The sequence below is a fragment of the Cololabis saira genome, chromosome 22, assembly GCF_033807715.1.
Source record: "Cololabis saira isolate AMF1-May2022 chromosome 22, fColSai1.1, whole genome shotgun sequence".
NCBI lineage: Eukaryota > Metazoa > Chordata > Actinopteri > Beloniformes > Belonidae > Cololabis > Cololabis saira.
Window position 1 is genome coordinate 12757426 of NC_084608.1, and position 26561 is coordinate 12783986.

Here is a 26561-nt window from a genome sequence, read left to right on the forward strand (position 1 = left end):
TCTACACTTAGGCTTCAAATTGCGGAGATCAGCACCCCCTCGCACGTATTTCACTGCTCTTCTGACTGCTGCTGCATCCCGACTCGCTCTGTAGCGTCTTTTTCTTCTAAAGTGTGTTTTTTCGAGAGAAGAACATAGTTATGGGTCGTTGTTGTCGCTCTTTTTTCTTCTGGGCAAAAAGATTCTTATAAGCCGTCATGCCACCATCGATTATATCTGAGACTGTAATGAACGATTCATCAAAGGGTCCCGTTCTTGAGCTGCTGCTGAAGCTCATTGGCCGTTCTCAGCATTGTTGCTAAGCGACCAATGTTATTGACTCAGGAAGTGAAGAAGCGGGGAGACTGTTTAGCCAATCAGAATGCAGAACACGATACACAATGCAAATCCTTACAGTACCTGCTGAAATGAAGGCTAGAGGGGCATTAATGGGAGCATTTAAAATAATATTTTTTTTAAGTAACTAAAAAGTTACTTTTTATAGTAACTCACTACTTTTTGGTCTAAGTAACTGAGTTAATAACTGAGTTACTTTTTAATAAAGTAACTAGTAACGGTAATTAGTTACTATTTTTCAGTAACTAGCACAACACTGCCCCTGACACACATTTTTCACGCTATTTTGATAAAAGCCATTCTTATGCCACATTGTTATGTCATTACAAACAACATGCCAGCATTGTTCATCTGAGTGATAAGGCTGCTGCAGGTGAGAGTGGAGCATTCTGTGATGCAGGCTTGCTCTCAGACACGTAGCTCATCCTCCCTGGTTTGCATCTGTTACTACCTCTCAAAGCAGAACAGAAGTGCAACTAAAATGTTCCACGGGGCCCCCTCAGGGTTTTACACTGAGACACGACAAAGCAGTGAAAATATCCATCCATCCATCCATCCATCCATCCATCCATTTTCTATACCCGTTTTATCCTTTGCAGGGTCACGGGGGTCGGCTGGAAACTATCCCAGCTAATTTTCAGGTGAGAGGGAGGGGTTCACCCTGGACAGGTCGCCAGTCCATTGCAGGGCCACATATAAACACACAACCAGACACACTCACACTCACACCTACGGGCAATTTAGAATCACCAATTAACCTACTATGCATGTTTTTGGACTGTGGGAGGGAGCCGGAGTACCCGGAGGGAACCCACGCAAGCACGGGGAGAACATGCAAACTCCACACCGAAAGACCCTGCCGGGCCTGGGAGTCGAACCGGGGACCTTCTTGCTGTAAGGCAAGTGCTAACTACCAAGCCACCGTATTGCCGATGAAAATATCTCCCCTTGAAACTTTTGTGGACAAGGCATGTATTGTCACTGCCTTTCTCACAAATCACAGGTATCTTAGTTGTTTAATTTGTATCATCATTGGAGGTTTCACCCATTTTGACTTTGGGACTTCCAACCCATCCTTGTGTTACCGGGGTCTCAATATGCCCTTCGGTGGACCAGTTCTAGGTACGTGACGTAGTATGACAACTTGCAAATAACCTCTGAGAGACAAGCAACTTGAAGAGAGCTCTTTATATTAACAATTATAAAATAATATTGTAACAATGAACACTTATAACAGACAAATAACCAGCAAAACCAATAACTAAATGGTACTATGGTACTATGGTACTAATTGTATTTACTGTCTAATTATGTCTTGCCGCTTTTAATGTTGATGTTAAGCACTTTGAATTACCTTGTGTTGAATTATGCTATAAATAAACTTGCCTTGCCTTGCCTTCTATCACTGATAATCTGATTCCAGTCTTTGCATCTCCAAGAAAAGTCAAGTCAATTGTTGCATTGTGTCAGGTCAAAAGTAAAAAAAACAAAGTTCTATCAAAATTGATTACTCTCAGGTGATAGGAAAAAAATCTCCGGTGCACCCTTAATTTTTTCTATGGTCAGTGCTATGTGGTTCAGGAAGGTCTTACCACACTCTTGAATAAAGATAATGGTGAGATCTTCTCTACGGCAGATGAATCCTATGGTCTGGGATGGCTCACCATCTCCTCAAAAGCAGAGATTCCAAGATCAAGAAGTCCATCCAGATAAACACCAACAGGAAAGCGGGAATCAAAACCATGGTCTGGTAAATCTCTTAATCTTCACAGTTTTTAACCACTAATGAATTCTGATCATTTTCAACCAGAAACACATCTTTCAAGTCCTGTCAAATCATGATCTTAAATTAAGTTTACAACCAAAATATAATAGATTATTATCATTTGAATCACTGTTTTTGCAACAAAACATACTCTTATTATTTAAAAATCAACACTTGAAAAACTAATTTAAATTAAACATTTTTACAGTACAAATGCAGCAAATGCATGCAATGCATTTTTAACATTGTACTAGCAGCGGCAGGCGGCACCTCACAGGTAACCAATTAAGTGAGCAAGGGGAAAAAATTGAATAAAGAGCCTTTGCTCAAGTTATAACATCACAATATTTACTTCAACAGAAAGCATACTCAAAATCTTACATTCTGCATGAAAAACATACACACCACCAATGGAAGTGGAGCACGGCTACCATGCTTGCTACTTAAACTAGCAGCACTAACCTTTTCTTAACTCACCAAGACGGTCCGCAGTAAGTAATTTAGGAATAACCCATCCTTGGTCATCTTGCCGCTTCCCTTTTGCTCCTCCCGAACCAAATCCTTGGTTACAGGTTGTAATATTTCTCTCTGGACAACTTTATCTCACTCGGTGTGTGCTTACTGGGTCACCTCACTCAATCTGCTGCAGCCTCCTATGTGCAGAAATGGGAAAACTTAAATCAGGAAGCTCAATTCCATTGGGCTACACTTGACACAGATACTATGTGCTTACGGCATTCCATTAGGGCTGCAATGAATAATCAAAGTAGTTGACAATACCAATCACAAAGTTATTTGCCAATGAATTTAACAGTTGATTGTTTGTTTGTTACATTATCACGTCTGGCAGTGACACAAACTCTTAATAGGTATCACAGTGTTCATGTGTTCTTTTTAAAGCCATCAGACAATATAACAGCTGCATGGCTTTTTTTGTCTGCTATTCAGGTGGTCGACGCATTATGTTTTCCATCGTGCGCTCTCTGTCCACTGGTGGGATTGTGCTCACTCAACCTTAGATTCAAAACACAATAGCTAAATAAAATGCTTTAATTTATCGCGCAATTGAAATTCCAATTATTCAATGAATAGTCTCCATTAATGACAGATTAATCAATTATAAATATAATCATTAGCTGCAGGGTTTTATTGTTAAAAACCACATTCACCTACTTTGAGCCAACCTGCATCTTACGCTGCTGTTTTTGTTCCCGGACCATATTAGTTTTGTCTTTACACAGCTTGTAGCTGGGGCCTTGTGTGGTGTGGTAGACCCTGCGCTGTGCTCAAGGTCTGCTCTTTTTCTGTCATGGTCAGTGCCTCTGTGCTGTCTTTCAGACTTGCATATGCTTGACACTAATAGGACTTTTCAATATCAGTCAACCCTACATCCTGCTGGTGGCACATACTGTGCTGGGGCTTGTACGTTTATGACTATTTCTCCTCTTTCTTCTTGAGTTTTTGCTGCCTGAGACCTTAAATTCGCATAAGTACACCTTTGTTACTGTATTTCAATCTGGATGATGACTTTGAAGCTTATAAATCCTTAGCATGTCACAGATGGATTTTAGGACCCAAGTGCAATACAACATCAGGTAAAGTTTAGAAAAGTCTTTGACAGGTTTTTCAACAGGAAGCAGGTAACAGTCTTTGGAGGGCTCCAGGAACCAACAGAAAAACAGTACTGACTGACAAGCTAGTGACTGCTCTGGAACAGGGACACTATTCCTGTGAGTATTCGATGAAGGCGACAAATCCTTGGAGGGGCTAGCTGGAATTGTGTTCGAGGAAGAGCCTGTATTGGGCAGACCATCAGCGGGGCAAACAAAGTCCAGAGGGAGCAGCCAGAAGAATTGTCGTGGACAGGTAGAAGGTCGGGCAGAGACAAGAAGACGTGATCAGGGGCAATCTGGAGTCAAAACCAAGACGTCAATCCGGGAATGAGTGCTGGAAAATAGTGCATGTTGCAAAGGCAATCTGAAACTGAGTGAGGCCTCAGTGCAGCTTAAATGTTGGCTGGCTGAAGAGCAGTGATGAGCTGCGGTTGGGACCAAAAACAGGTGTGGGACATGAAGCAGATGAGATGGTGTGGCAGGGATGTGAGGGAACTCCCTCATCACAACAGGGCAGAGTGTGACATTCTTCTTGTTTCTGCTGAGTGCAGTTAGGGTGTGAGACTTGGAGCAAAATACTTCATACATCATGTATGTGTCTTGATAATGTATCTTGAGATTAGGGGTTTCCATCTCCTGTTACGTCAATTCTTACTGGAAGGGCATATGTATTGTTGCCTCAGACATTGTTCTTCCTATTTATAAAGCTTTTCAGCCTCTACCTTAGTTGTTGCAGGTAGTTGGCTATGGCCAACTTCCTCACAGTCTCTGTTTGTCACTCTGTATTGATTTTCCCATTCCATTTCATATACAACAACTGTTGCCAATAGCTTGTGAAATCCCAAGGTATATGCATCTGTAGTGAAGCTCTGCTCTGCTTTTGTCTGGTAGTTCAACCCTTTTATTTTCAGTTTGCTTCCCTTTGATACCATTCAAAAGAAATTACTGAGTCAGCTTGACATTCTGATAATGGTGCTCCATGTCTGGTGATATAGATCAGTATGGATCATACAGCTTCACATCATTCCCATGGATCAGATGGCTACTGATTACTACACTTCAAAACCAGCATCTATTGACACCCTTTATGATGATCTGATTAGTACATTCCTGACAATGCAAAGCAGCACTAAAGACAAAGCATGTTCTTGACATATACGGCACATATGAAGTTGGCTTTGAATTGGCCTCGAGAGTTGACTTACAGTTGCAATATATTCTCAATTACGTTTCTTAATGCCCTGTATATCTGTTTGTACTTGGTTCATAAACATTTTTGTCCTCCACTTTATATCTGCAACAACACTTTGCACTTATCAAGCTTAGGGGCTTTGGTCTAATCACAACAGAAATGGAGAGAGAGCATCTCTTTGATATACTGTATGCCCCACTTGACACCTACTGTACCATACAGTTGTCTTTGATTTGTCGTTCACAGTCCTGTTAATGTTTTCTTGAAGTTGTTAATCTTGTAGCCATAGTTTTCTAGGTGAACACAATTTCTAAGTGTAAAAATTGTGTTCATTACACAGAATTTCAGAATTCTTTGTCATTTAGTCTTGGCAAGTAGTTTCGCAGGCTCAAGCTATCCAGCTTAGTTATGATCTTCTATCTCAGTTTAACTTGCCCTTGTGTTGAGGTAATCAGGGCTTGTTACTGTGGCTTGATTTCCATTCTTGGATGGTGGAAATTATAGTCCGCTGACCTATGAAAAGTCCAGTAGGACATAATAGACAATAGAGCATCTAATTTGTCTGTGTCACTGCCTACAAACTAAATTTGCTCAGTAATAAATCGGGGTTTTCCCTACATGTAAATGATCTTGGTGCACTGCCGTGCCAAAATAAAAGCCCCATGCCTTCAGAATTATGAACTTTTTTTCAGATGTATCCATATATGGATAGATCCTCTGCATTTGAGGCCATTGGGGGCTGGCCCCCAATGGCCTCAAATGCAGAGACACTGGTGGTCTTAGCATCCCTCACCTCCTGTTGCATCTTTGTTGTATTTCATTGTGACTTTGGCCTCAATATAAAACTATCTAAGTGAAATAACAGCTATTTATTTGTGCTGCAAGGCAGTCATGGAGTGCACTTAGTTTCTTTAGCCAAGGTGGAGCAGTCAGACATGAAATCCTGTTGTTTTTAAGGCAAGGTAGGTTTCTTTGTATAGCAGTTTTCTGGAAGTTTGTTCCAGATCTGTGGAGCAAAAAAGCTGAGCCACAAACTATGGTATTGGTTGTAATAGCCATTAGAGCCATGGTTGGCACAGTACTGTTGATATTTATCTATTCATGTAGAAGAGGAAGAAATACAAATCATAAAGGTTTTGTGTATATCCTGACAGTTATTTCCTTAGGGCTACAGAGGAGCAATACAGTGATATAATGTTCATTTTTGTTGAAACAACATTCGTCATGGCAAAATACAAACTATTGCAAAGTCAACATGTAAGAATAACATATAAATATAAAATGTTTTGGAAGAAAAATAGAACTTACGCTGATATTCTAAGATGAAGCATATTGAAAAACAACCAAGGCTGTGCTCATTAAGAGGTTTCTCCTCAACTTCATTGTTATTGTTGAGGCAAAGGGATGACCAGTGAAGAGGCCCATCATAAAAGTTGAAGCTGTATTTAAAAGACATTTATGTTCAGACTGGTTGAAAACACTTAACATTTTATTATGAAATACAGTAGCACTTGGAGTCACCTTGTTATCCACACAGAGCGAACAAATGATGGATCAGTCAAATAATAAATGAAAAATCAGCCTACCAATTCTTACCAGTTCATTTTATGTGCATACTGTATCTTACCCAAACTAAAATTCTAGTGTGCATTTTTCCTGCATCATATTATTTGTTTGGATACGGCATTGTGTCCCTCCGTCAGCTCAATTCACATTCACACACCTCTGCTTTGTTGGATTTGTAAACGCTTTATTTTAACATTGTGAATGAACGCCAAATGAAAGACCTGGCAGTGAGGCTTGCCAAGCACTTTATCCATCATAAAACTGTACCGTAGCATTTGTCTGTGATTTTTGTTGAAATAATTTTCATGCTTGACACTCCAGTTGATGATTTAGCTTTAATGCACTGCACTGTATGTGTCATGTACACACAAGCTCTTTTGCTAAGATGTATCTTGACACACTTTTACTGTTCTGACACATGCATACGCATCTATGTGAGCATTATCGCACACTGTTGCAAAATGTTAATATAGTGTGGATGGTTTCAATTTCAAGCGCACACAGCAAGGCAGGAGAACTACTATAGAGATATTCGAATACCTGTTACATAAATATTCCTGCAAACACATACATATACTCTTGTTCTAATTCTCTATTTATCACCAGACTCCCGTACCACCCCACCTCTAACCCCTGGGTCCTATTAGGCATGGAAGTGCCACAATCCAGCTGTGCTGCACCAGCTGTTGTGAATTGCGACCATTCTAGTCAATGCTGCACCACATTTCAGAAGCGTCCTAGAATCAACCATCCACTCTACCCTGTGAAAGAGTCTAATTTGGCGCTGTGCCGCAGCTAAACCGCATCAATTTATGCACGACACATCAAGCTGGCAGGAAGTCAAATACAAGAACAGCATAGAAAGGCTAGTGCATTTTCAAAATAAAACACCATGAGTGGGCTCTGATTTGTAAATTGCCATTCTGTTCACACAGATAATTAGTTAGGGGATCTCAGAAGAGATTTCAACCACTTTGAAGGAAAGATTAATTTTAGAATCCAAAGTGTATATATATGTATATGTATATATATGTGTATATAAAGGACGGAACATGTCAAGAAATACGTTTTTATACAAAACTGATTACCATGCAGTTCTCAGGTGATCTCGAAACTTTCAGGTAAATGAATAATCTCATAAATGAGACTGAACAGGCCATGTGCCGAAGCGCCCTGAAACGCTCCCAGTGAGACCTTAGATTGGGCCGAGCAAAACTGCCCAGCAGCCGTACCGCAGCGCTTCCGTCCCCAGTGGGTTTCAGGGGTTGGAAAGGTCATCAACTGTCTGTCTGTTGCCTTGTCTCCTATTTTGTCTTCGGCACAAGAGAGAATTGAAAGAATGAACTTTAACTTTGACTATAGTTCCACATTTGTCTGTAAGTGCCTGCCAGCAAGCATTTTCTTTCTTTCTTTCTCTGGATGTTTGGAAGTTTGTGATGGCTTCTTTTTCTTTTTCACTTGAGTTTCGGCTTCTCCCTTCTTTAAATCTCCCATTAAAAGACTCCTTTAAAAAAAATCCTCACGTGAATACATGCTTGTGGAGCGAATACTTTCAGATGTGTCTGCATCATGCAAAATAAACACCCATCGAGAGTATAAACAATTTATTTTGGAATTAGTATCTGAGTCTTTGATGACTTTTATCTGTCACACTGATAACTGCTAATACCACAATATGTTTATTTTTTTATTGTATTGAAAATCACTATAAACCGTTTTAAGGATTGCAATTTGTCAGTGCGCAGTTTTTGACTTCAGGCTTTTGTAGGATTGAACAAACACTTGCAAACATAGTAGTTTGAACTTTTTCCATTCTGAAGAAAATACTGTATACCCCTAATCAGATCAAACGCCTAATTTTAACCTAACTAAGCAGTAAAATTGGCAAATAGGATGTGCAGGCCACCTTGCTTAATAAGCTGGCACTGAGGAACACTGCTGCTTGGCAAAAAATGTGAGAGTTGAGTGAACGATGAAAATATCCCTTTTGGCCAATGAGTCAAAGATTTTCCATTCAAACGCGTTGTCAGCATACTTCTGTCTGGACAGGGCTGTGTGGACCATGCCAGGGATTGCATAGATTTGCGGGCACTTCTATAACGTAATCTATCAAAACAAGTGTTTGCGAGTTCCAGTGGATGAATGACCTTTGGAGACACTCTGGAGTCCCTGTCACATCATGTAGCGGAGATGGAGGACACATGTTGAAAGAGCTTACGAAGCACACAGGGCTCTCGGTGGTTCAATAACTGCTTTTTGAAATCCATTGTCCATTGCTCTTATTCCTAATCAACTTTCTTCATATTTATGTGCTTCTTCCCAGTTTCACCTGGGAGGTTATCAAGCCTTACTTTACAACTATATTTTATATCAATGAACTGCTCCATTACAGATCAAACAAAGTAAGTGCCTTGCTCAAGGGCACAATGACAGCACGTTTTGAGAGGGGTATTTACAGTGTTACTTCTTATGCCTAGATTTTCTAAGCTGGTTTAAAGAAATTCAAAATTGTAGCCTTTTGGTCAAAAGCCATTTTAAGCTGCCACTGCCACCTCAAGCTAAATGAATAAATTGTGTCTCCTGAATATGAAATGGAATATATCCAATTTACATCCCTAACACTTTCAGTCCTTTCTCTGATGTCTTTTTCATAATTACACACTGAAAGTAACTAGTTTAGCCTATTTCTTAAGTCAGCTTTTCAAAGAGCATGAGTTACAACAGGACTCCCAAATCAAAACACTCATTAAAGTTGGACAGGAAATTAACAAGTCCTTCTGAATGCATATTTTAAATGCATGTTGAAGATGTCTCATATCAACTGAAAAATATTTTAGTTGAAGTCAGATTTATTTTCTTTTAGTCAATATACAGAGCACTGGAAAATACTTTTACCGCTGCTGCACTGCTGCATTTCTAGACAAGGTTATGCTGCCAATTAAGCAGCATCAAATTTTGCAACCGTCTACTTACTTGCTCTGCCATGATGGTATGTGTGAGCATGAACCCACTCTCTCACACACATACACAAACACACACACAGACACAGAGAGCTGCTGTGACATTTAGGCAGTGACATTTTCCAAATGACATTTTGTCTGTGGCCAAACCTACAATCACTGAACAGAACCCAGACATGCTGTCTTCTACATTTTGAGCTTGCTAATGCTTTAAGTTCGCATGTGGCTTTTCACGCATGTGTACATGCAGGTGATGGACATGGACAGATCTTCTAGAACCATATAATTGTTACTTTGCCTTAAGGCTGCCAAAGTCGCTCTCATACATGTTTTTCTTTTCCATTGAGCTCATGTAAAAGTCACTGTCCATGTATTTGTCTTTATTCTACAGTATATTTACACTTACACATGAAACGGTGCTGTGAGAAACTGATGTCTTTTGTGCTCATTAATCAAGTTAAGCTCTATTATGAAAGAAAGGAAGAGAAAAATAACTTGCTTCAACATTAATAATTAGATGTATATATCCTTTGATAGGATAGATAAAATGAAGTGGCCAAATGGCAACAGAGGCTGTTGAAAACATCAAACTGTCTTGATCAAAGTAGAAATAATGAATGGAGTGATGTTTGAACAACAGATGCAGCCAAGATGAATAGTTACCTAATTTGTTTCCTATAAGTCTGTTACAAACTATCTGTGTACACAAGTACTGGGAAAAATACATTACTGTGACCTGACTAACTTTCTTTGCAGCACAAGCAAAACAGAAACAATTGATGTGAATATGACTAAAACATTTTTATGCTTACCAGAGTCAGATATTGGAAAACACTCTTACTTTTTGATCTCATAACCACATTTCTAGAACTCAAAAGTAGCCTTTGGAGCTTGCATTTTTGAAATTATTGAATTTTTGTCTTTGATCATTGCCTACAGTCATGAGGGAATTATACTTCTTCAGCTGAACTGCTTTAGATGTATAACCTATGTTTACCTGTCCTTCAGCCCCCGTACTCCTCTCACTTGTGTATCTTTTCAACTCCTCTGTTGTTAAGGTGTCATGTAAATTTGACAGACCAAAGCTAATCCAATATATGGCTATAATTCCAACAGAGATAGTTTGTCATTATTTACTCATACATACATGTAATAATAAGACAGACATTCCTAATGCATTGTTTCAAATGCAAAAGAAAAAAAAGAAAAAAAAGAGGCAACATTACTGGAACTCGGCAACGGCGTGACAGTGAGGACATAATGAAATGGAGACTAAGATAGTGGATTTCATTTTGCCAAAGGAGCCCTTAAATAATTTAATGAGGGAAATTTCTGTCAGAGTATTGCTTAGTTTGTGTGTTGAATATTTATAACTCCTATAAAACTGTTATGCACCAGCTGTTAGCAGTCATATGTTTGAGGTCTGTGCATTTTTTTTTTTACTGTTTTTGTAAGGGCACTAGAATTTAAAATGCAAACATATACAGCTGATTTTTCTGGCCGTTACCTGCTGAACATCACCTGTTCTCAAGTTTGGATTTTATTTTTCACCCAATGATAAATCAGTAGCTTTATCCTGATGAATATTCTCCTCTGTGTTGTCTGGTGGAACTTGTACTTGACTGCCTTTTGAAGCTGTTTTTGACAGAAGCTTAGGCCCCATCCATACGAAGACAAAAGATTTGAAGACACTGTTGACCTAGCTCCGTCACTCGTACTTCTCTGTTTACAGATTTCTGCACGTGTGCCCAATGTTTTGCCGCCTGTTTTTGCTTGTTTCCGTCAGGGCATCACAGCGCCACTAACAGGCCTGGCATGTTTTACAGCGTGTTCAGGGAACAGGGTGGTAACTCAAGAGAAGCAGTTGAATCAGAAAGTTTGCCTTGTCATTTCCAGCTATAAGAATACCATCACTTTTACATAACATATATTATAGTTTGTAGTTCAAATGGTTGTATTTTGAGGATTATCTGTAATGCATACTAATCTTCTCAAAAAGAAGTTTGAAAGAATATGCATAACATTTAACAGTGACAGCAGCAGTGAAAAATATCAAACAGAACTTCATGCTAATCTTTATTTGGTGAAACTGGTAACAAATGTAGCACACGACACACCATATCACCTTTATAGTCAGTTATTTTTGTGTGCCTCAAAATAAAACAGGAAACAGGTTAAAATCATGAAATACAGAGCAAATACTAAAGAAAAGATGAAAACTCAAATAAAATCAACAATGTCAATGATAAAAGAAAGAAACAACAAACATAACACCTGTAAACCCTTACATAGGTAAAATGCGGTTAAATAAAATGTGCATAACATACTTATGACTTTAGTTTATATAAAGTAGCAATCAGGAAAAGGAAATAGTTTGCTGATTTTTCCCATTGTGTGTCAAAACTTTAAAAACTCTTCTTTTTTTTGTTGCCGTCATCATCTGTGCTTATGAGCCATACCTCCCTCGAGGGAGAGACTTATTGTTATTATCAGTACTGATTTGCTGCCCGTTGTGCAACTGTTGTTCCCGTAATCAAAATAAAGAGCACCCCTTAGGTGTTGCTGCTAATGAAGATTAAATTTTGTTAGAGGCAGATGAAGCCATTCATCACTGCTACAGGACAGCATTGCGTCCCTCGTGTGCAACAACGATAAATCATGTGTTACAGAAAACAATTGGTGTTAATGAGCAAAGTTGATGCAGATGGAAACATGATTGAGCTTACATATTTTTGTGCTGTATAGCACTGCGGTATGCATCTGCACACAGATGGCTCTACAAACTCACGCCATAGCATTTAATACATCATGTTAACTGCACAAAGATTTACATTTTCACAAAAGAGGCTCAAAAATTGTATAATGGCTTAGTGTATGTTGTTTATTTCACTTTTCTTAATGCAGAGATGCAGCATATGAGTAATGATATGAGGTTTTTGTCCATATGTTGCTAACTGACCACGTACAGTAGGCTCAATGTGTTGATGTTCACCTGCAGTGAGTTGCTGCATGACAACTTTCACCGCCAGTGTGTTACCAAGTAACTGAAAACAATACCAGATGAAAGCAGCTGTCATCCAATTGATAGTACAGTGAGAGCAGTTATTCTTTAAGCAGAATATGTTCTTAGTGAACAAAAACCTGGCACAGAAATGCAGGAACATATTCACGCATGCAAGTCCCACAGCAAGTAATAGTACACCCTTCTGGAGATATTTTCACTCAAGATGGATATCCTCATTTTTTGCCCACATTGTACATTCAGTGTGGGTGGATCAGGTTTCCCATCCTCAGGCATCATCTCATGTGGCATTCATCAGCAGTCATCCCAGTCTCCTTTGTCTCTCTTCCACTTTCCCTTCCCTTCTCGGAGCTCCTCCTCCGACTTTTTTTTTTTTAACAGCTCATTAAAGTGAAGCAAGAAAGGCAAAGGAAAGAAAGACAGAAAAAGATATGAATAAGCGAAATTTGAGACACATCTTTGCTAAATGAGGCACAGCAGTAGGTTTAAAGAAGAGGAATGGGGTTATTGCTACTCACTGGGCAATCTTATTACGAGCTGCTGACAGAGGACAGGGCGAGTGACCTTTTTAACTAGCTCCCATTTATATTATTCTTCCTAATCATTGGAATTTTATTTACTCTTCTTTGCTGATTTAAGAAGCATTAAAAAAGTAAGAGTGAGAGTTACGAATCAACTGGAATGTCATAGCTCTATTTGATCGGTGTTCTGGCCCCCATCCAAAAACAGCATTGTTAATATCTGCCTATAGGCTACCTCATAATAACTAGATCTTCTTTTAAAATTCAGCACAGAGTTTCTTTTATGGGGGCAAGCAGAGAGGGCAGAGGGAGGGACAGAGAGAGAAAAGAGACCTGAAACAAAACTATAAAACTATACAGCTGTTCCCACATCAACAGTGACAGAAAACTGTAAGAATTTACAGTGGAGCCACTTTTATCCAGTGATGAATTTCATTTTTTACATTTAAAAGTATGAGCTGCGTCCTGTTTACTGATGTTTAACACCACACTCCGAACTTTTAGTGCTACCATGTTGAAATGGGATTCTCTAAAGTACGAGTTTTTATTTTGTTTGTTATTATCTATTTATTTGTTTTTCCTCTTCTGTGCTTTCACTGTTTTATTTTAAGAAAATCCTTGCGAGGCTCCTGTTGAATAATGTAATGTTCTCTTTTCTCTTTTCTCTTGTTCTCCTCCACAGGGAGGTTAGATATCACCGTGACATTCTGCCTTTGGCATTAATGTAATTTAATTCTTTCGGGTGGATTTTATATGAACATATTTCCACATGCATAGAACTGCAGCAGCATCACCATAAACAAACACACTCCTAATTCGGTTTACAGATGTTGGATTTGTTTTCATTATCAGGCTGTATTTGTTATTTTCTCAGTAACTGGAGGGCTGTAACATTGTTTCTTATGTCTGTGTATCTATGGTTCCAGTTAGCATCAATCGCCTGTTGAAAGGTTCTTGAAAATAGATGGAAAAATAGATTAAAATCTCATAAAATGCAGTAGTATGAAAAATAAATTGAAAATGATCTCCTCTCTTCATTTTTCCAGTCTACTATTATCTCTGATTTTTAACTTTGCATTGACGGGCAGCTGCAAAATATTGTCATACCAAGTCTATTTATTTGTTTTCTTTTTTTGTAGTTCCATTGTATTGTTTTATTCTTGCAACTACACAACTTCAAAGTGATGCTTAATAATCCATCCATTTGTACTACCTGGCATTTCATACGAGCTAATACGAGTGCAGTGAATTGACAGTAAATAGCACAGGTGTGTCTTTAACCATATTGTTCACCTTTGTTGCTCTTTCCTTCATTTTTTAAAGAACCAATCATGGTAATGATGTATTATTGTATATTTTGTTTTATTAAGACAAATATGACATACGGTATATAGTTAAAATGCTAAACCTGGGTTATCCTCTCAAAAAGACAGAAATGGTGGATAAAACATATTTAGTGAAATACTACTTTTTGTGGACCTTTTTTCTTTAACATTTCTACTCCATAGCCACATGAGAATATTCCCATATCTTCTGAAACATAAGGTATGAGAATCCACTCGTGCGTTGACACAGAAAACAGAGGGTATATTTTGACATGTTATGGCTCATTTCATATCCCAAACTTATGACTAGCCCCCAGCCCAGAGAAAATGCACCTCTGTGAGAGCGGTTCAGGTGTTTGAAAGGTCAGGGACTGTGTAGGAGGAGCCAGGACCCAATTTATAATACCTGGGGGTGGATGGGGCTCCACAGTTGCCATAGAGACCTTTGTGGTTGAAAGCAGCTGCTACTTTGTGTCTCCTGCTGGTTCCAGAGGCAGTTATAATGACGTACACAAGAAATGCTTAACATAGTGGAATTTCTGCATCTTGACAGGAATACTAACTAAAGTAGAGGGACGCCTATTTATTTAATTTTTTTAATTTAAAATTTTTTCATTTAAGTTCACATTTATTGGTCCTCGTGATTTTCTTCGTTTCAGATGTTATGGAATTGAGAGATATGTGCTATGTTTAAAACATTTTGATGATAAGATTGACAATATTTGGACTTACATTTTTTTTTTTTTTTTTTTTTAAATAGCGCCAATACAAGCAACCGGAGAACTACAAAACATAATGTGAGGGTTAGCCAACCTGGCCATTTCCGGTCTCACCCAAAATCTCTAAAGATCAAGAGGAGAAGTGAAAGGTATTATATAGTTGTGGGAAGAAAAAACAAGAGTTGGCTGATATTGTTGTGGGAAGGGAAGGAAAACCTGGAAGACTGAGTTTAATTTGATAGCCAAACATCGAGTTAACCACTGAACACGAGTGATAAACTCTTTGAAATGCCCAGGTCAGCCTACTGCCTGTGCGTTAGTTAGGTTGTAACACTTTTCTTTCTTTCTAAGTAGTAAATCATTGTATTCGAAACATTACACAAATGGCATTTAAAAGATTACGCAAAGGTCAAAGTGATATACTCGTGACAAATTGGCTTAATATGGCTAATAAAAATAAATGGTCTTAATTTTACCAGCACATGTAGATTTAGTGCATTTTTTGTGTTAAAGCTTTTTATAAATATATTGGTCCAATTCTTTCTAAACATGTGAATGTTTCGCCAACATGCTTGTGCAAAACTTTCCACATGTTTTTTTTTGGTGGGGTGATCACGGAGGCTGCAAAAAACAATTAGGTCTAAAATATTTGAACATAAACACGTTTTTAATCAAGTCATGTGAAAGAGACACGGAAACTGAAAAAAGAAAACGGTAATAGGACTGCATTAAATGTACCTCAGTACAATTGCAGATACCAGCTAACAACATGGGGCATAAGTAGTGCATACTGGGCATCATGGATATTAGACTTTTACCCAGAGCACATGACAGACAAGAGAACTGTTACAAATATTGTAGAATCTGGACCATGTTATTGTGTTTCTTCTTTGAAGTGATAACGTGTGGGTTAGTTGTATATTGTGAAAACATCTGGGGATGGGAGCTATATATTGGAGTCTGGAGGAAGAGGAGACAACCAAGTTAATATTAACTTGGCGCCAACTGCTCTGCAGGGAACTAAAGCTAATCATAAGCTTGGACACGATTCAACCCAGTAATAACTCATGGGGTTTGGTAGGCCTCGTCTGGGTGTCCTGGTGGACACTTCTTTTAGAGATATGAGTATTTCCAAGTCAGTGGGAGAGGGTGGAGTTTGGATGTTGTGGAGGAGCTTTGAAATGTGAGGAAATGTGACCGTCAGAAGGCCTCCCTAATCTTCCCATATAACTCAAGGCACAACGGGTGGGAATACAATTTATCCCAGTAGCCAAGCAAAGGCACTTGTGAGTATTGTTTCATTGACACATAAAAACGATTCAGAACAGAGAGAACAAAAGCCAGTATTAAAACATGAAATTGACTTTTCTGGTTGTCCATGGAATGAAAAAAGATTTAACACCTTCATTTTGTTTGGTGTATTTTCACACAACACTTGAATGAACTCTGATCCGTTTAAAGCAGACAAAACAGCTCCAATTTGAATATGAGAATAGAAAAGAATAAAAGCCGGATCTTACCTGGGTCAGAACTGAAGACATCAGAGGAAGTATGATTGGAGTGATATGATTTTACTCATTAAAAGGTGCCTCCAAAACAAACCAGATGTTCATCCTCTCTTGTTGCTGGAAGATCTGGCTCACCTGTTATACAGAATGACTATGTTTAATCTCCTACAGAGATTCTTTTGCTTCCTCTTGATATACACTCCACAAATGTAGTATCATGAAATCTTAGAAATGATGTTACCTCTGATAAATGCTTTCATAGTTCCCGATAACCTGGAGGCTGAAGTGTATTTGTTTTCTCCGCCTGTAGAAAACCATCAGTATCTTCAGAGACGCGAGTGGTATATATACCCAAATTCTTCGGATGTGAGCTCAAAATAAAACCAAGTTGAAGATTAGCAAAATAATTGTCTATATTAACATCTGCATAACATCTGTGTGTAGAGCAGTGACTGACCCTGATCCTGATGCCCAACCTGCGAATTGGCTGCTCTTTCTGCTGCTCTTATTGGCCGCTGCACAGCTGTTGTTCCCTAGGGGAGCCCTTGCTCATTGCAACTTAAGCAATGGTGCTTACTGATGTATTGATTTATTTTTTAAAGTAATTTCAACTAATTATTCTGATCTGTTCGTAGATGCTTCTTTTGCAGAGTGTTTCAACATTTTTTTCATAGTTCTCTGCATCCTGCAGAGAAATGTTGTCCCTTGGCGCAAGCAACCAGCAGTTTCTTAAGTTTGTTGTTATTTTTATCTTATTTTTATGCCTTTTTTTCCATATTTTTCTGCATTCTGTGCTGTGCCACTGGAACATTGCACAGCAACTGTATCATTATGGCACCACATCGTCCCAACATAAATTTTTTTCAGACTCTGCATCTTTTAATGGCTTACTGCTAATGATACAAGCAGAGCGACTTGGATTGTGAGCCATTCCTGCTTTACTGTTTTGGATACATTCAGATAGACCATGGTGCTAAATCTATAACATCTGCCCTCTGTTTGAAAGGGATATGTTCTGATATTTAAGGTAATTAAAATTCACACATTTTCTTTGCTCAAAATCAGTTAGATACACTCCTGTCAGAATGTATTCCTTGACTAACTCACAACTACGTAAGTCTTTACCAGTCAAAAAATATCAGTTCCATAGGCTTAAGGGTTGTGATTTAGTAAAACCAGTAACAATGGGTCATGCATAATTTAACATGAGTTTTCCCTTCCCTTCTGTTTTAGCATTCAGGCCATGCCATGCTAGCTTAGAAGGCATTTAAGACACCTTACCATTGAGGTATTATATGTCATCAATTACCATAATGCTACTTTATGTGCAGCGATTTGCATTTTTACACCTTGAGGATGTGAATTGTTTGCAGCTGTGGCAAACAAGGGGACAAAGCAGGCTGGCTTTGAGAAGCAGAGAAGAGCTTTGAAGAGGGCCACATCTCTATAAAACAAAGCTGTAATTAAGAATTACAGTTCCAGAGAGTTTAGCATACCCTGCTCAGTTCTCAGTTAGCTCACTTTACAAATCATAGGGTTGGCTGCGACTGCTGCTCTGCTGTTCACATGTGCTAGTGTTTAGCTTGTTGCAATTAGCACAATCTAGGCATGAGTTGCTAACAGGATGTTAAACAATGTAAAAGAGAAAACAATAAGAAGGCGTGGAGTTATGTGACTGAGATAAAAAGGTGGTGGTCATCTCAGGGTGCAAGCAGCTGTTATTAATGAATTCTGCATGAATTTGCAGCATATGAATAGTGTGCTAATGGGATTAATGTGCTATTTTATATGGGGTAATTCTTCACAGATAAAGGAATTTCTCCTCTGAGTTGTTGAACTACTTCTAGCAGTACTGCAAAAGATATACAGTTTGTCTGGGGTTACTTTCAGCAAGAACATAACAGGGTATGAACAGGAAAGAGAGAGTGTATTTATGACTAAGCTGGAGCTGCGCAGAAGAAGAAGAGGAGAGGAAGATGAATTGTATTGTGCAGCGTCGTGCTGGGGAGGAGACAGGATTGAGGTTGGAGACTTGATATAGCGACTGGGGATCAGCTCATTCAGAGCTTCAAATGGCTTTGAGAAAACCAATCAAACAAGTATACATTCTTTTTTCATCTCGCTAACACACTCTTTTTCTCGCTTCTGCGCACACATATTCTCAGACATCTTCCAAAATATCTTCAGTGAGGTGGAGTTCACGGCACTGTTGATCTACCTCCATGAGGCAGCTATTAACTTGAATACAACAGACACTCATATGCAGATATGTGCATATAGTCGTTCCTACTTTGAAATCTCATTTGTCTGGGCTCATACTGCAGCTTGATGGCTGATGAAATTGGAGCTGCCAAGCCAGCTAAATAGTTAATGCATCAGCAGACACACATGAATACATAAGCAGGGTTATGTTAAGTGTGATATACTGGTAATGACCTTAAAAGATATATCAGTCAATGTGTAATATGTGACTACATTACTTATGCTATCAAAACCTAATCATATGTAACCTTTTTTTTAAATATTTGAATAAAAGTGATCTCAACTTTTTTTTGTGGAGTTGTTTAATTGGACAGAAAAAACCAACCATTTGGGAATAAAGACTACAGTCGATCAGTAATTTATTAAAATAACTTGATCGTTTTTAGAGAAATAGTTTTAATAATAGGCTTTTAACCAAATAACAGTCTTCTAGACTCCATGACAACTGGCTTATGAGATCCTGTTTTATTATTATCTAGATTAAAAAGGTAACTAAAATATTCAAAGATAAAATTAATACCATCATTCTAAACTTCACTTCTTCAAATGGCTCATTTGTTTCCCCAGGACATCAGTTCCTTCATATATATATATATATATATATATATATATATATATATATATATATATATATATATATATATATATATATATGGTGTGTGTGTGTATATGTATATGTGTGTGTGTGTGTGTGTGTGTATATGTGTGTGTGTGTGTATATACACATATATATATATATATATATATATATACACAGTGGGGAGAACAAGTATTTGATACACTGCCGATTTTGCCGGTTTTCCCACTTGAAAAGCATGTAGAAGTCTGTAATTTTTATCGTGATGGAATCTAAAAAAAAATCCAGAAAATCACATTGTATGATTTTTAAGTAATTTATTTGCATTTTATTGCATGACATAAGTATTTGATACATCAGAAAAACAGAGTCGCAGTCGTCCTGTCCCCTTTGCAGAAAAGCATCCCCAAAGAATGATGTTTCCACCTCCATGCTTCACGGTTGGGATGGTGTTCTTGGGGTTGTACTCATCCTTCTTCTTCCTCCAAACACGGCGAATGGAGTTTAGACCAAAAAGCTCTATTTTATTCTCATCAGACCACATGACCTTCTCCCATTCCTCCTCTGGATCATCCAGATGGTCATTGGCAAACTTCAGACGGGCCTGGACATGCACTGGCTTGAGCAGGGGGACCTTGCCTGCGCTGCAGGATTTTAATCCATGACGGCGTAGTGTGTTACTAATGGTTTTCTTTGAGACTGTGGTCCCAGCTCTCTTCAGGTCATTGACCAGGTCCTGCCGTGTAGTTCTGGGCTGATCCCTCACCTTCCTCATGATCATTGATGCTCCACGAGGTGAGATTTTGCATGGAGCCCCAGACCGAGGGAGATTGACCGTCTTCTTGAACTTCTTCCATTTTCTAATAATTGCGCCAACAGTTGTTGCCTTCTCACCAAGCTGCTTGCCTATTGTCCTGTAGCCCATCCCAGCCTTGTGCATGTCTACAATTTTATCCCTGATGTCCTTACACAGCTCTCTGGTCTTGGCCATTGTGGAGAGGTTGGAGTTTGTTTGATTGAGTGTGTGGACAGGTGTCTTTTATACAGGTAACGAGTTCAAACAGGTGCAGTTAATACAGGTAATGAGTGGAGAACAGGAGGGCTTCTTAAAGAAGAACTAACAGGTCTGTGAGAGCCGGAAGTCTTACTGGTTGACAGGTGATCAAATACTTATGTCATGCAATAAAATGCAAATTAATTACTTAAAAATCATACAATGTGATTTTCTGGATTTTTTTTTAGATTCCATCACTCACAGTTGAAGAGTACCTATGATAAAAATTACAGACTTCTACATGCTTTTCAAGTTGGAAAACCTGCAAAATCGGCAGTGTATCAAATACTTGTTCTCCCCACTGTATGTATGTATATATATATATATATATATATATATATATATATATATATATATATATCGGTTATTGTAAGTAGTTTTTTTTTATTCTACTTTTGATCATTTGTCTTTGCTGCTGCTGCTGTTTCACACAAGTGGGATAAATAAAAGTTTCATCTTTATTTCTTGTCGATGCCTCAACTACAGTTAAGTTCACAAGTATTTGGACAAAGAAATAGTCAGTCACCACAGTGTATTTGACAAAAAAAGAACAAAGAAAAAATAAAAACAATCAAGATCGGATCAAAGTACAAACTTTTAGAAAATGGCTTAAGAGTATTTGGACAAAGATTTAAAAGATAATTTAATACGTGGATGGAAATCATTTGCATTCAATGACTAATTAAAGTCTGAAATTTGGTTTCCTCCTTGGAAATGCTTTGCCAGGCCCTCACTGCAGCCACTTCCAGCTACTGCTTGTTTGTGAGCCTTTCTGCCTTCACTTTTGTCTTCAGTAACTAAAGACCATGCTTTACTGGGTTGACATTGAAGAATACTCAATTTCTTCAAAATGTCTCGAGTCACTTTAACAGTGTGCTGAGGATCACTGTCCATCTGCACTGGAAAGCAACATACCACCTTTTTTTGGCTGATTCCGAGCAGAGTATATCCCTATAGAGCTAATAATTCATCTTGCCACTTCTGTCAGCAGTAAAATCCTACATAAACACCAGTGAGTCTAACGGATGTGGTTCCGGAACATGGGAGGCTGTTTTAGATGCTCTCTGACAACGCCTAATGTGTGTTTTTTTGTTCTTGAATGTTACCATTGGTATGCCCCTTTCTATAAACCCCCTTTTACATTCATGAAGGTGTCTCTTCCTAGCTTTTGACAAGGCTACAGCTACCTTCTCCAGGGTATTCTTCACTTCTGTTGATGTTGCGAAATGCTTTTTTTTTCTTAACAAAGAACACAATAGTACCATCATCCACGTAAGCTGTTTTCTGTGGTCTCCCAGGCCTTTCTATGATGTTACTCAGCTCACCGGTGCTTTCTTTATTTTTAAGACAGTACCAAACTGTTGATTTTGCCAAAGCTAAGATGCTTGTTTTCTCTCTCTGACATATTTATGTTGTCTATTTTCATTTCATCCTGATCTTGGCCTCTCTCACTTGTATTTATGAGGGCCCATGTTTGGTTTCCTGCCTGGAAAGTTTTTTCCTTTTTTTGTTTCCTGGCAGGAACCAAAGTGGGTCATCAGGGAATTTTCCACACCTGTGATGTGGGAGTGGCTAAATGCCACCATCAGGCAGGGTTTGTAGTCTTCCTCTGGCAACAAATTGTATATGAGTTAATTTAATGTGTAAGAGAAATTGCATCTAAAATCCCCCGTATTTGCTAGGCTATTATTAAAGCTTTATTAACATGACATTATGCCAAAAGTTACACGTAAAAAAAAAAAGAAGTAATCATCTTACCTGACACACTTTTACCTGGACGATAGAAATGCTGGGGTTTCAAAAGTTGGTTTGGTCATTACTGATGTTTTGTTTCATGATTAACAGGATATCGTCAAACTGGTGTTGAATAAAATGTGTCCTCAAAAACAAAAGCTCTCGTCCCGAAGTGGTAACTCTTTATCCTTGAGAATTCGGGGCAGCAACACCCTTCAGATTTTCTTTTCATTTGAACTATTAGGCCAGCAGCAGGTTATCAAAAACCACATTGACACCTGGATGAAAATGGAGCATACAGTGTGCACTTGGTGTAACCGTTTACAGAGAGTTATCGCTCAGTAGTGTGAATGTTCACATTGTGACTGCTGATATTGTTACTGCTATTTCTCACGGGGAGCACAGTCCTTCCCCCCTGTTTTGTTTGCTGAAACACACCAACCTTGCTTTTTCTCTCTTCAGGAGCTTCAATTTGAACGTCTAACAAGAGAACTTGAAGCCGAGCGTCAAATTGTTGCCACCCAGTTGGAGAGATGCAAGCTGGGATCAGAGGCAGGCAGCATGAGCAGTATCAGGTAACGTGGAAACACCCTGTGTGTATTTCTGTGTTTGTGGAAGTGTGAAGACACGCAGTCTCCGTTTGTGGAAGAATGTTTCTTTTTCTAATAGAAGGGATTTGGTTGTCTGATTATATGTATCAACTTAAACCCTGACAGGCAAAACAATACGTTGATGCTAAAGTGGAGGCAACACTGATTTTGTCTACAGGAAGGGAGAGTGCAAACTATTTATTGAGGAAACTAAGATCTTTCTCTGTGTGCAGCAAGATGTTACATATATATTCTCTAGGTCTGCGGTGGAGAGTGCAGTCATCTGTTGGAGTAGCAGCCTCAAATGACTTAAAATATATAAACAAACTGTTAAAGAGTGCTCTCTGTGCCCAGGAGACTGTTATAGAGCCTCTCGAGTTGATTGTTCAAACAAGGATCCATCCATCTATCCATTATCTATGCTTATAGCTGTTTAGGGTCATGGGGTCTGCTGGAGCCTATCCACACTAGGGATTCAGTCCAAATCAGTCTATTCCATTCAATTCATTCATGTACTGTCCTCAATAATTTACTGCCTGTATCCCTGAAGGATTGTTTTCTTCTTGTTGAGCAGCTCTTTCAGGTCACTGGGTATCGAGGGTTTCATACCGTTCTGGTGGAAATGGCGTTGTCCACACTGATGTTTATTTAGTCAGTAACACGGTCGTGGCAACGATGTCATCTCTATGTGGTCCAAAGAGCGCATCCTAGTCTGTGGTATCAAAACATCTTTGCAGAGTTTCTGCAGCTTCTGTGACCACAGTCGTTTTGACTACAGGTTGCGTCTGAACTATGGGTTTATAGGTGGAGGAAAGACAGACCGGATCATGATCTGCCTTACCGAGAGCAGGTCATGCAGCGGACCTATGTGCATCTCTGATGTTTGCATAGAGCAAATCCAACATTTTATTTTCACTTGTGGAGCAGTTGACAAACTGTTGAAATGTTGGAAATGTTGCAAGGAGAAAGTGTTGTTCAAATCTTGAGATTTTACAGCAAATGCACTGTGGTGTTGTGTCTGAAGCCTAACAACAATTGAACTGATGACGTCACACATAGCATCGGCACCATCTAATGGCAGGAAGTACCCTGCTACTAAAATAACTCTGGTGGGTTCTCAGTAGATAGTTTGGACCAAAACTTAAAAGGAGCAGTTCGATATCCAGGCTGACGAGACACTGTTTCACAGTAACATGTTCTGTGTCACATCTGTTGTTGACAAGCACTGCAATTCCACCCCCTTATTTTGTGGTTCCTCTTCATAGCTATGTCTGCCTCTATTGTGAGTGCAGGAAGTTTTGAATATGCCCATTCAGCCGTGTCTCAGTAAAACACATAATGCTGCATTCCTGATACTCTGGCTAAGTCCTTGTCAGTGCTCCAAACTCATCCATCGTATCTATGAGAGAATCACGTTCCTCATTATGATCGAGAGAAGAGATGCTTTGAACATCCTCTGTCTCTCTCTGCTTTGCTCCTGCTCTACTTTCCACAACATGGGTATTTTTGAGGACTTTTGAAATTTCAATCAGCTGCTCCTACTTGTAAACAACGTTATCATTGCTATGGTTACTGATCAGAACAAGTGGTAAACAGTATTAGTAGTAAAAGCAGAAATCCATCAAGCAGTGTAGCATCCAAACTGCAATGGAAGATAATTCAAAAAGAAAAAAAATCAATGGTTTCAATGAAAAATACAACAAACGTACATACAACAACAAACGTTCAAAAAACACATGGATTGCCAGCTATATGACAGAGCTACTGCAACAAAGCAGCCACAATGTGCAGTGCTATAGAAGAACAAAAGTTGTAACAAAAAAACAAAACATAGTGGACAATATCTTACATCCTCTTCACAATGCAGTGATCCAACAACAGAGTCTTCAGGCAGAGGCTTATTCATCTCCTCTGAAACACAGATTGCTACAGGAAGTCCTCCGTATCCACTGTTATAGACTTTTTTAAGAGACTTCAGTACTGACATTTATTACAAAATATAATTTCCCTTCTGGGACTGAACAAGTATTGAACTAAATGAAACTGAACTCTATAGGCATGTTTTTTTTATGAATGTTAGTGAGAACTTATTCAAATATGAACTCTGAATATTTGCACACAGTCAGTACTCGAGATGAGGGGGGGTGAGGGGGGATGCCATCCCCCACTGAAATACATATGTGTCAGGGTGGAGGAGCTGCAGCCACTCAGGTTGATTGGGGCACAGGTGGCCCCAATCAACCTCTCCACCCTGCCAGCCTTGATAAGGCATGGCTGCACAGCAGAAAGGGTCTCTGGTCTGCTGTGAAGGAGCTAAGGCACGCCTGTTGGTTGGGTGAAATAAAAGAGTTCTTGCACTGAAACCTGTGTCCCCTGTCCTGTCGGTCGGGTAAAACAGTAAAAATCATCCCCCCTGTAAAACTGCCGTCCCCCCTTTCCATCCCTTATGTCATTTCATCAATGAATGTGGTTTTACTGCTATTTCAACATTTAGAGTCATCACCAGAAAAATAACACCAGAAAAATAACTTATTTGACAATTTTCACCTGTTTCAAGTCAATTTTCACTTGAAATAAGTAGGAAAATCTGCAAGTGGGACAAGATTTATCTTCTTATTAGAAGCAAAAAAAACTTTTTTCTACTTATTTCAAGAAAATTTTTGTTTTTTCCAGTGATGATTCTTGTTTTGTGTAATGAGATTTTTTTACTAAAATGAGACATTTTCACTAGAAATAACACAAATATTCTTGTTAAGATTTCGAGTTTTTGCAGTGATCCATGTTACTGATCCTGTGAAGGACAGAGTCATATTGATAAGTTCAGAAAACTGTTTTTTATTGTTGTGTTTTGATGTATTTGATGTAAGCCCAGTGGATATGTAAAGCTTACAGAAGGCTGCATTTAACTGCTGCTATGTCATTCCTGCAGTATTTCTGCAGGGGTTTTGGTCACTGCTATTATTTGTAATATATTATATTATTTGTAATCGGCATAAATTATCTGTCCTCATTGGATAAAATCCACCATCCCCCCTGATTCTTTTTTACAACTCGAGTACTGCATATATACATAGTCTACGTTTACATGCAGTCAAAATTCGGGTTATTGCTAATATTCCGGTTACTGAAACATTCGGAATATTCCGTTTACATGGTAATTAATCATTTGGGATATCTGGATCAAACCAGCGACGCGCGGAGAACGTCATGACGCAATTACTGTCATTTCCGCTTCTTCTTCCTGTCTAAATTCAAAACAAATGCTGCTTCGCCCCAACTTTTCGCTCACCTTCTTGTAAATCTCGCTAGGAAGAGGAAGAGGAGAAAGAGGCCACTGAAGAGGGGGGCTCCCCCCATTCTTTAGGGCTGTGGTCTGGAGGGGTATGACTGATGGGAGCGGTGCATGCCCACAGCAAGTGGTGCCAAAGAAGCAGATTTGTTTCTCAAATCATCTTGTTTATGTAATGTCTGAAAATAATGGTAATTTCAGCCAATATGACAAAAATACACTTACCAACCGTAAGCAATAGTTATATGTACTGGCTGACTGTCACGCCACAAAATGGAAACACAACAGATGAATTCTCTCCTTTATGTGAAATGTATGTATGTCGTTATGTGACACTAGGTTGAAGCTGGTTTAGAGGACGGCGTTTACGACAGGTAGTCCTCTGCGTGCGGCACCCGCTCCACCACGCAGCAGCTGACGATTGAGCAGAACTGGTCGAGGTCACGCACGGCCTGCCAGCTGTTGCTGGCGCCGTCGTAGCGCTCCACGTTGCAGCACAGAGTTCCATCCTCCCGAGAGCCTCCCACC

General features: G+C 39.0%; 1 protein-coding gene across 6 annotated transcripts in view; it reads left to right on the forward strand.

Annotated features, from left to right (window-relative positions):
* Positions 1–26561, forward strand: part of ctnnd2a (catenin (cadherin-associated protein), delta 2a) — a 312351-nt gene that overhangs the window by 81365 nt on the left and 204425 nt on the right. For all 6 annotated transcript variants that reach the window (XM_061713369.1, XM_061713373.1, XM_061713370.1 and 3 more), the window contains exon 3: positions 22617–22729. In XM_061713369.1, coding sequence (XP_061569353.1) covers positions 22617–22729 — 113 coding nt within the window. The remainder of the gene's footprint in view (positions 1–22616; positions 22730–26561) is intronic.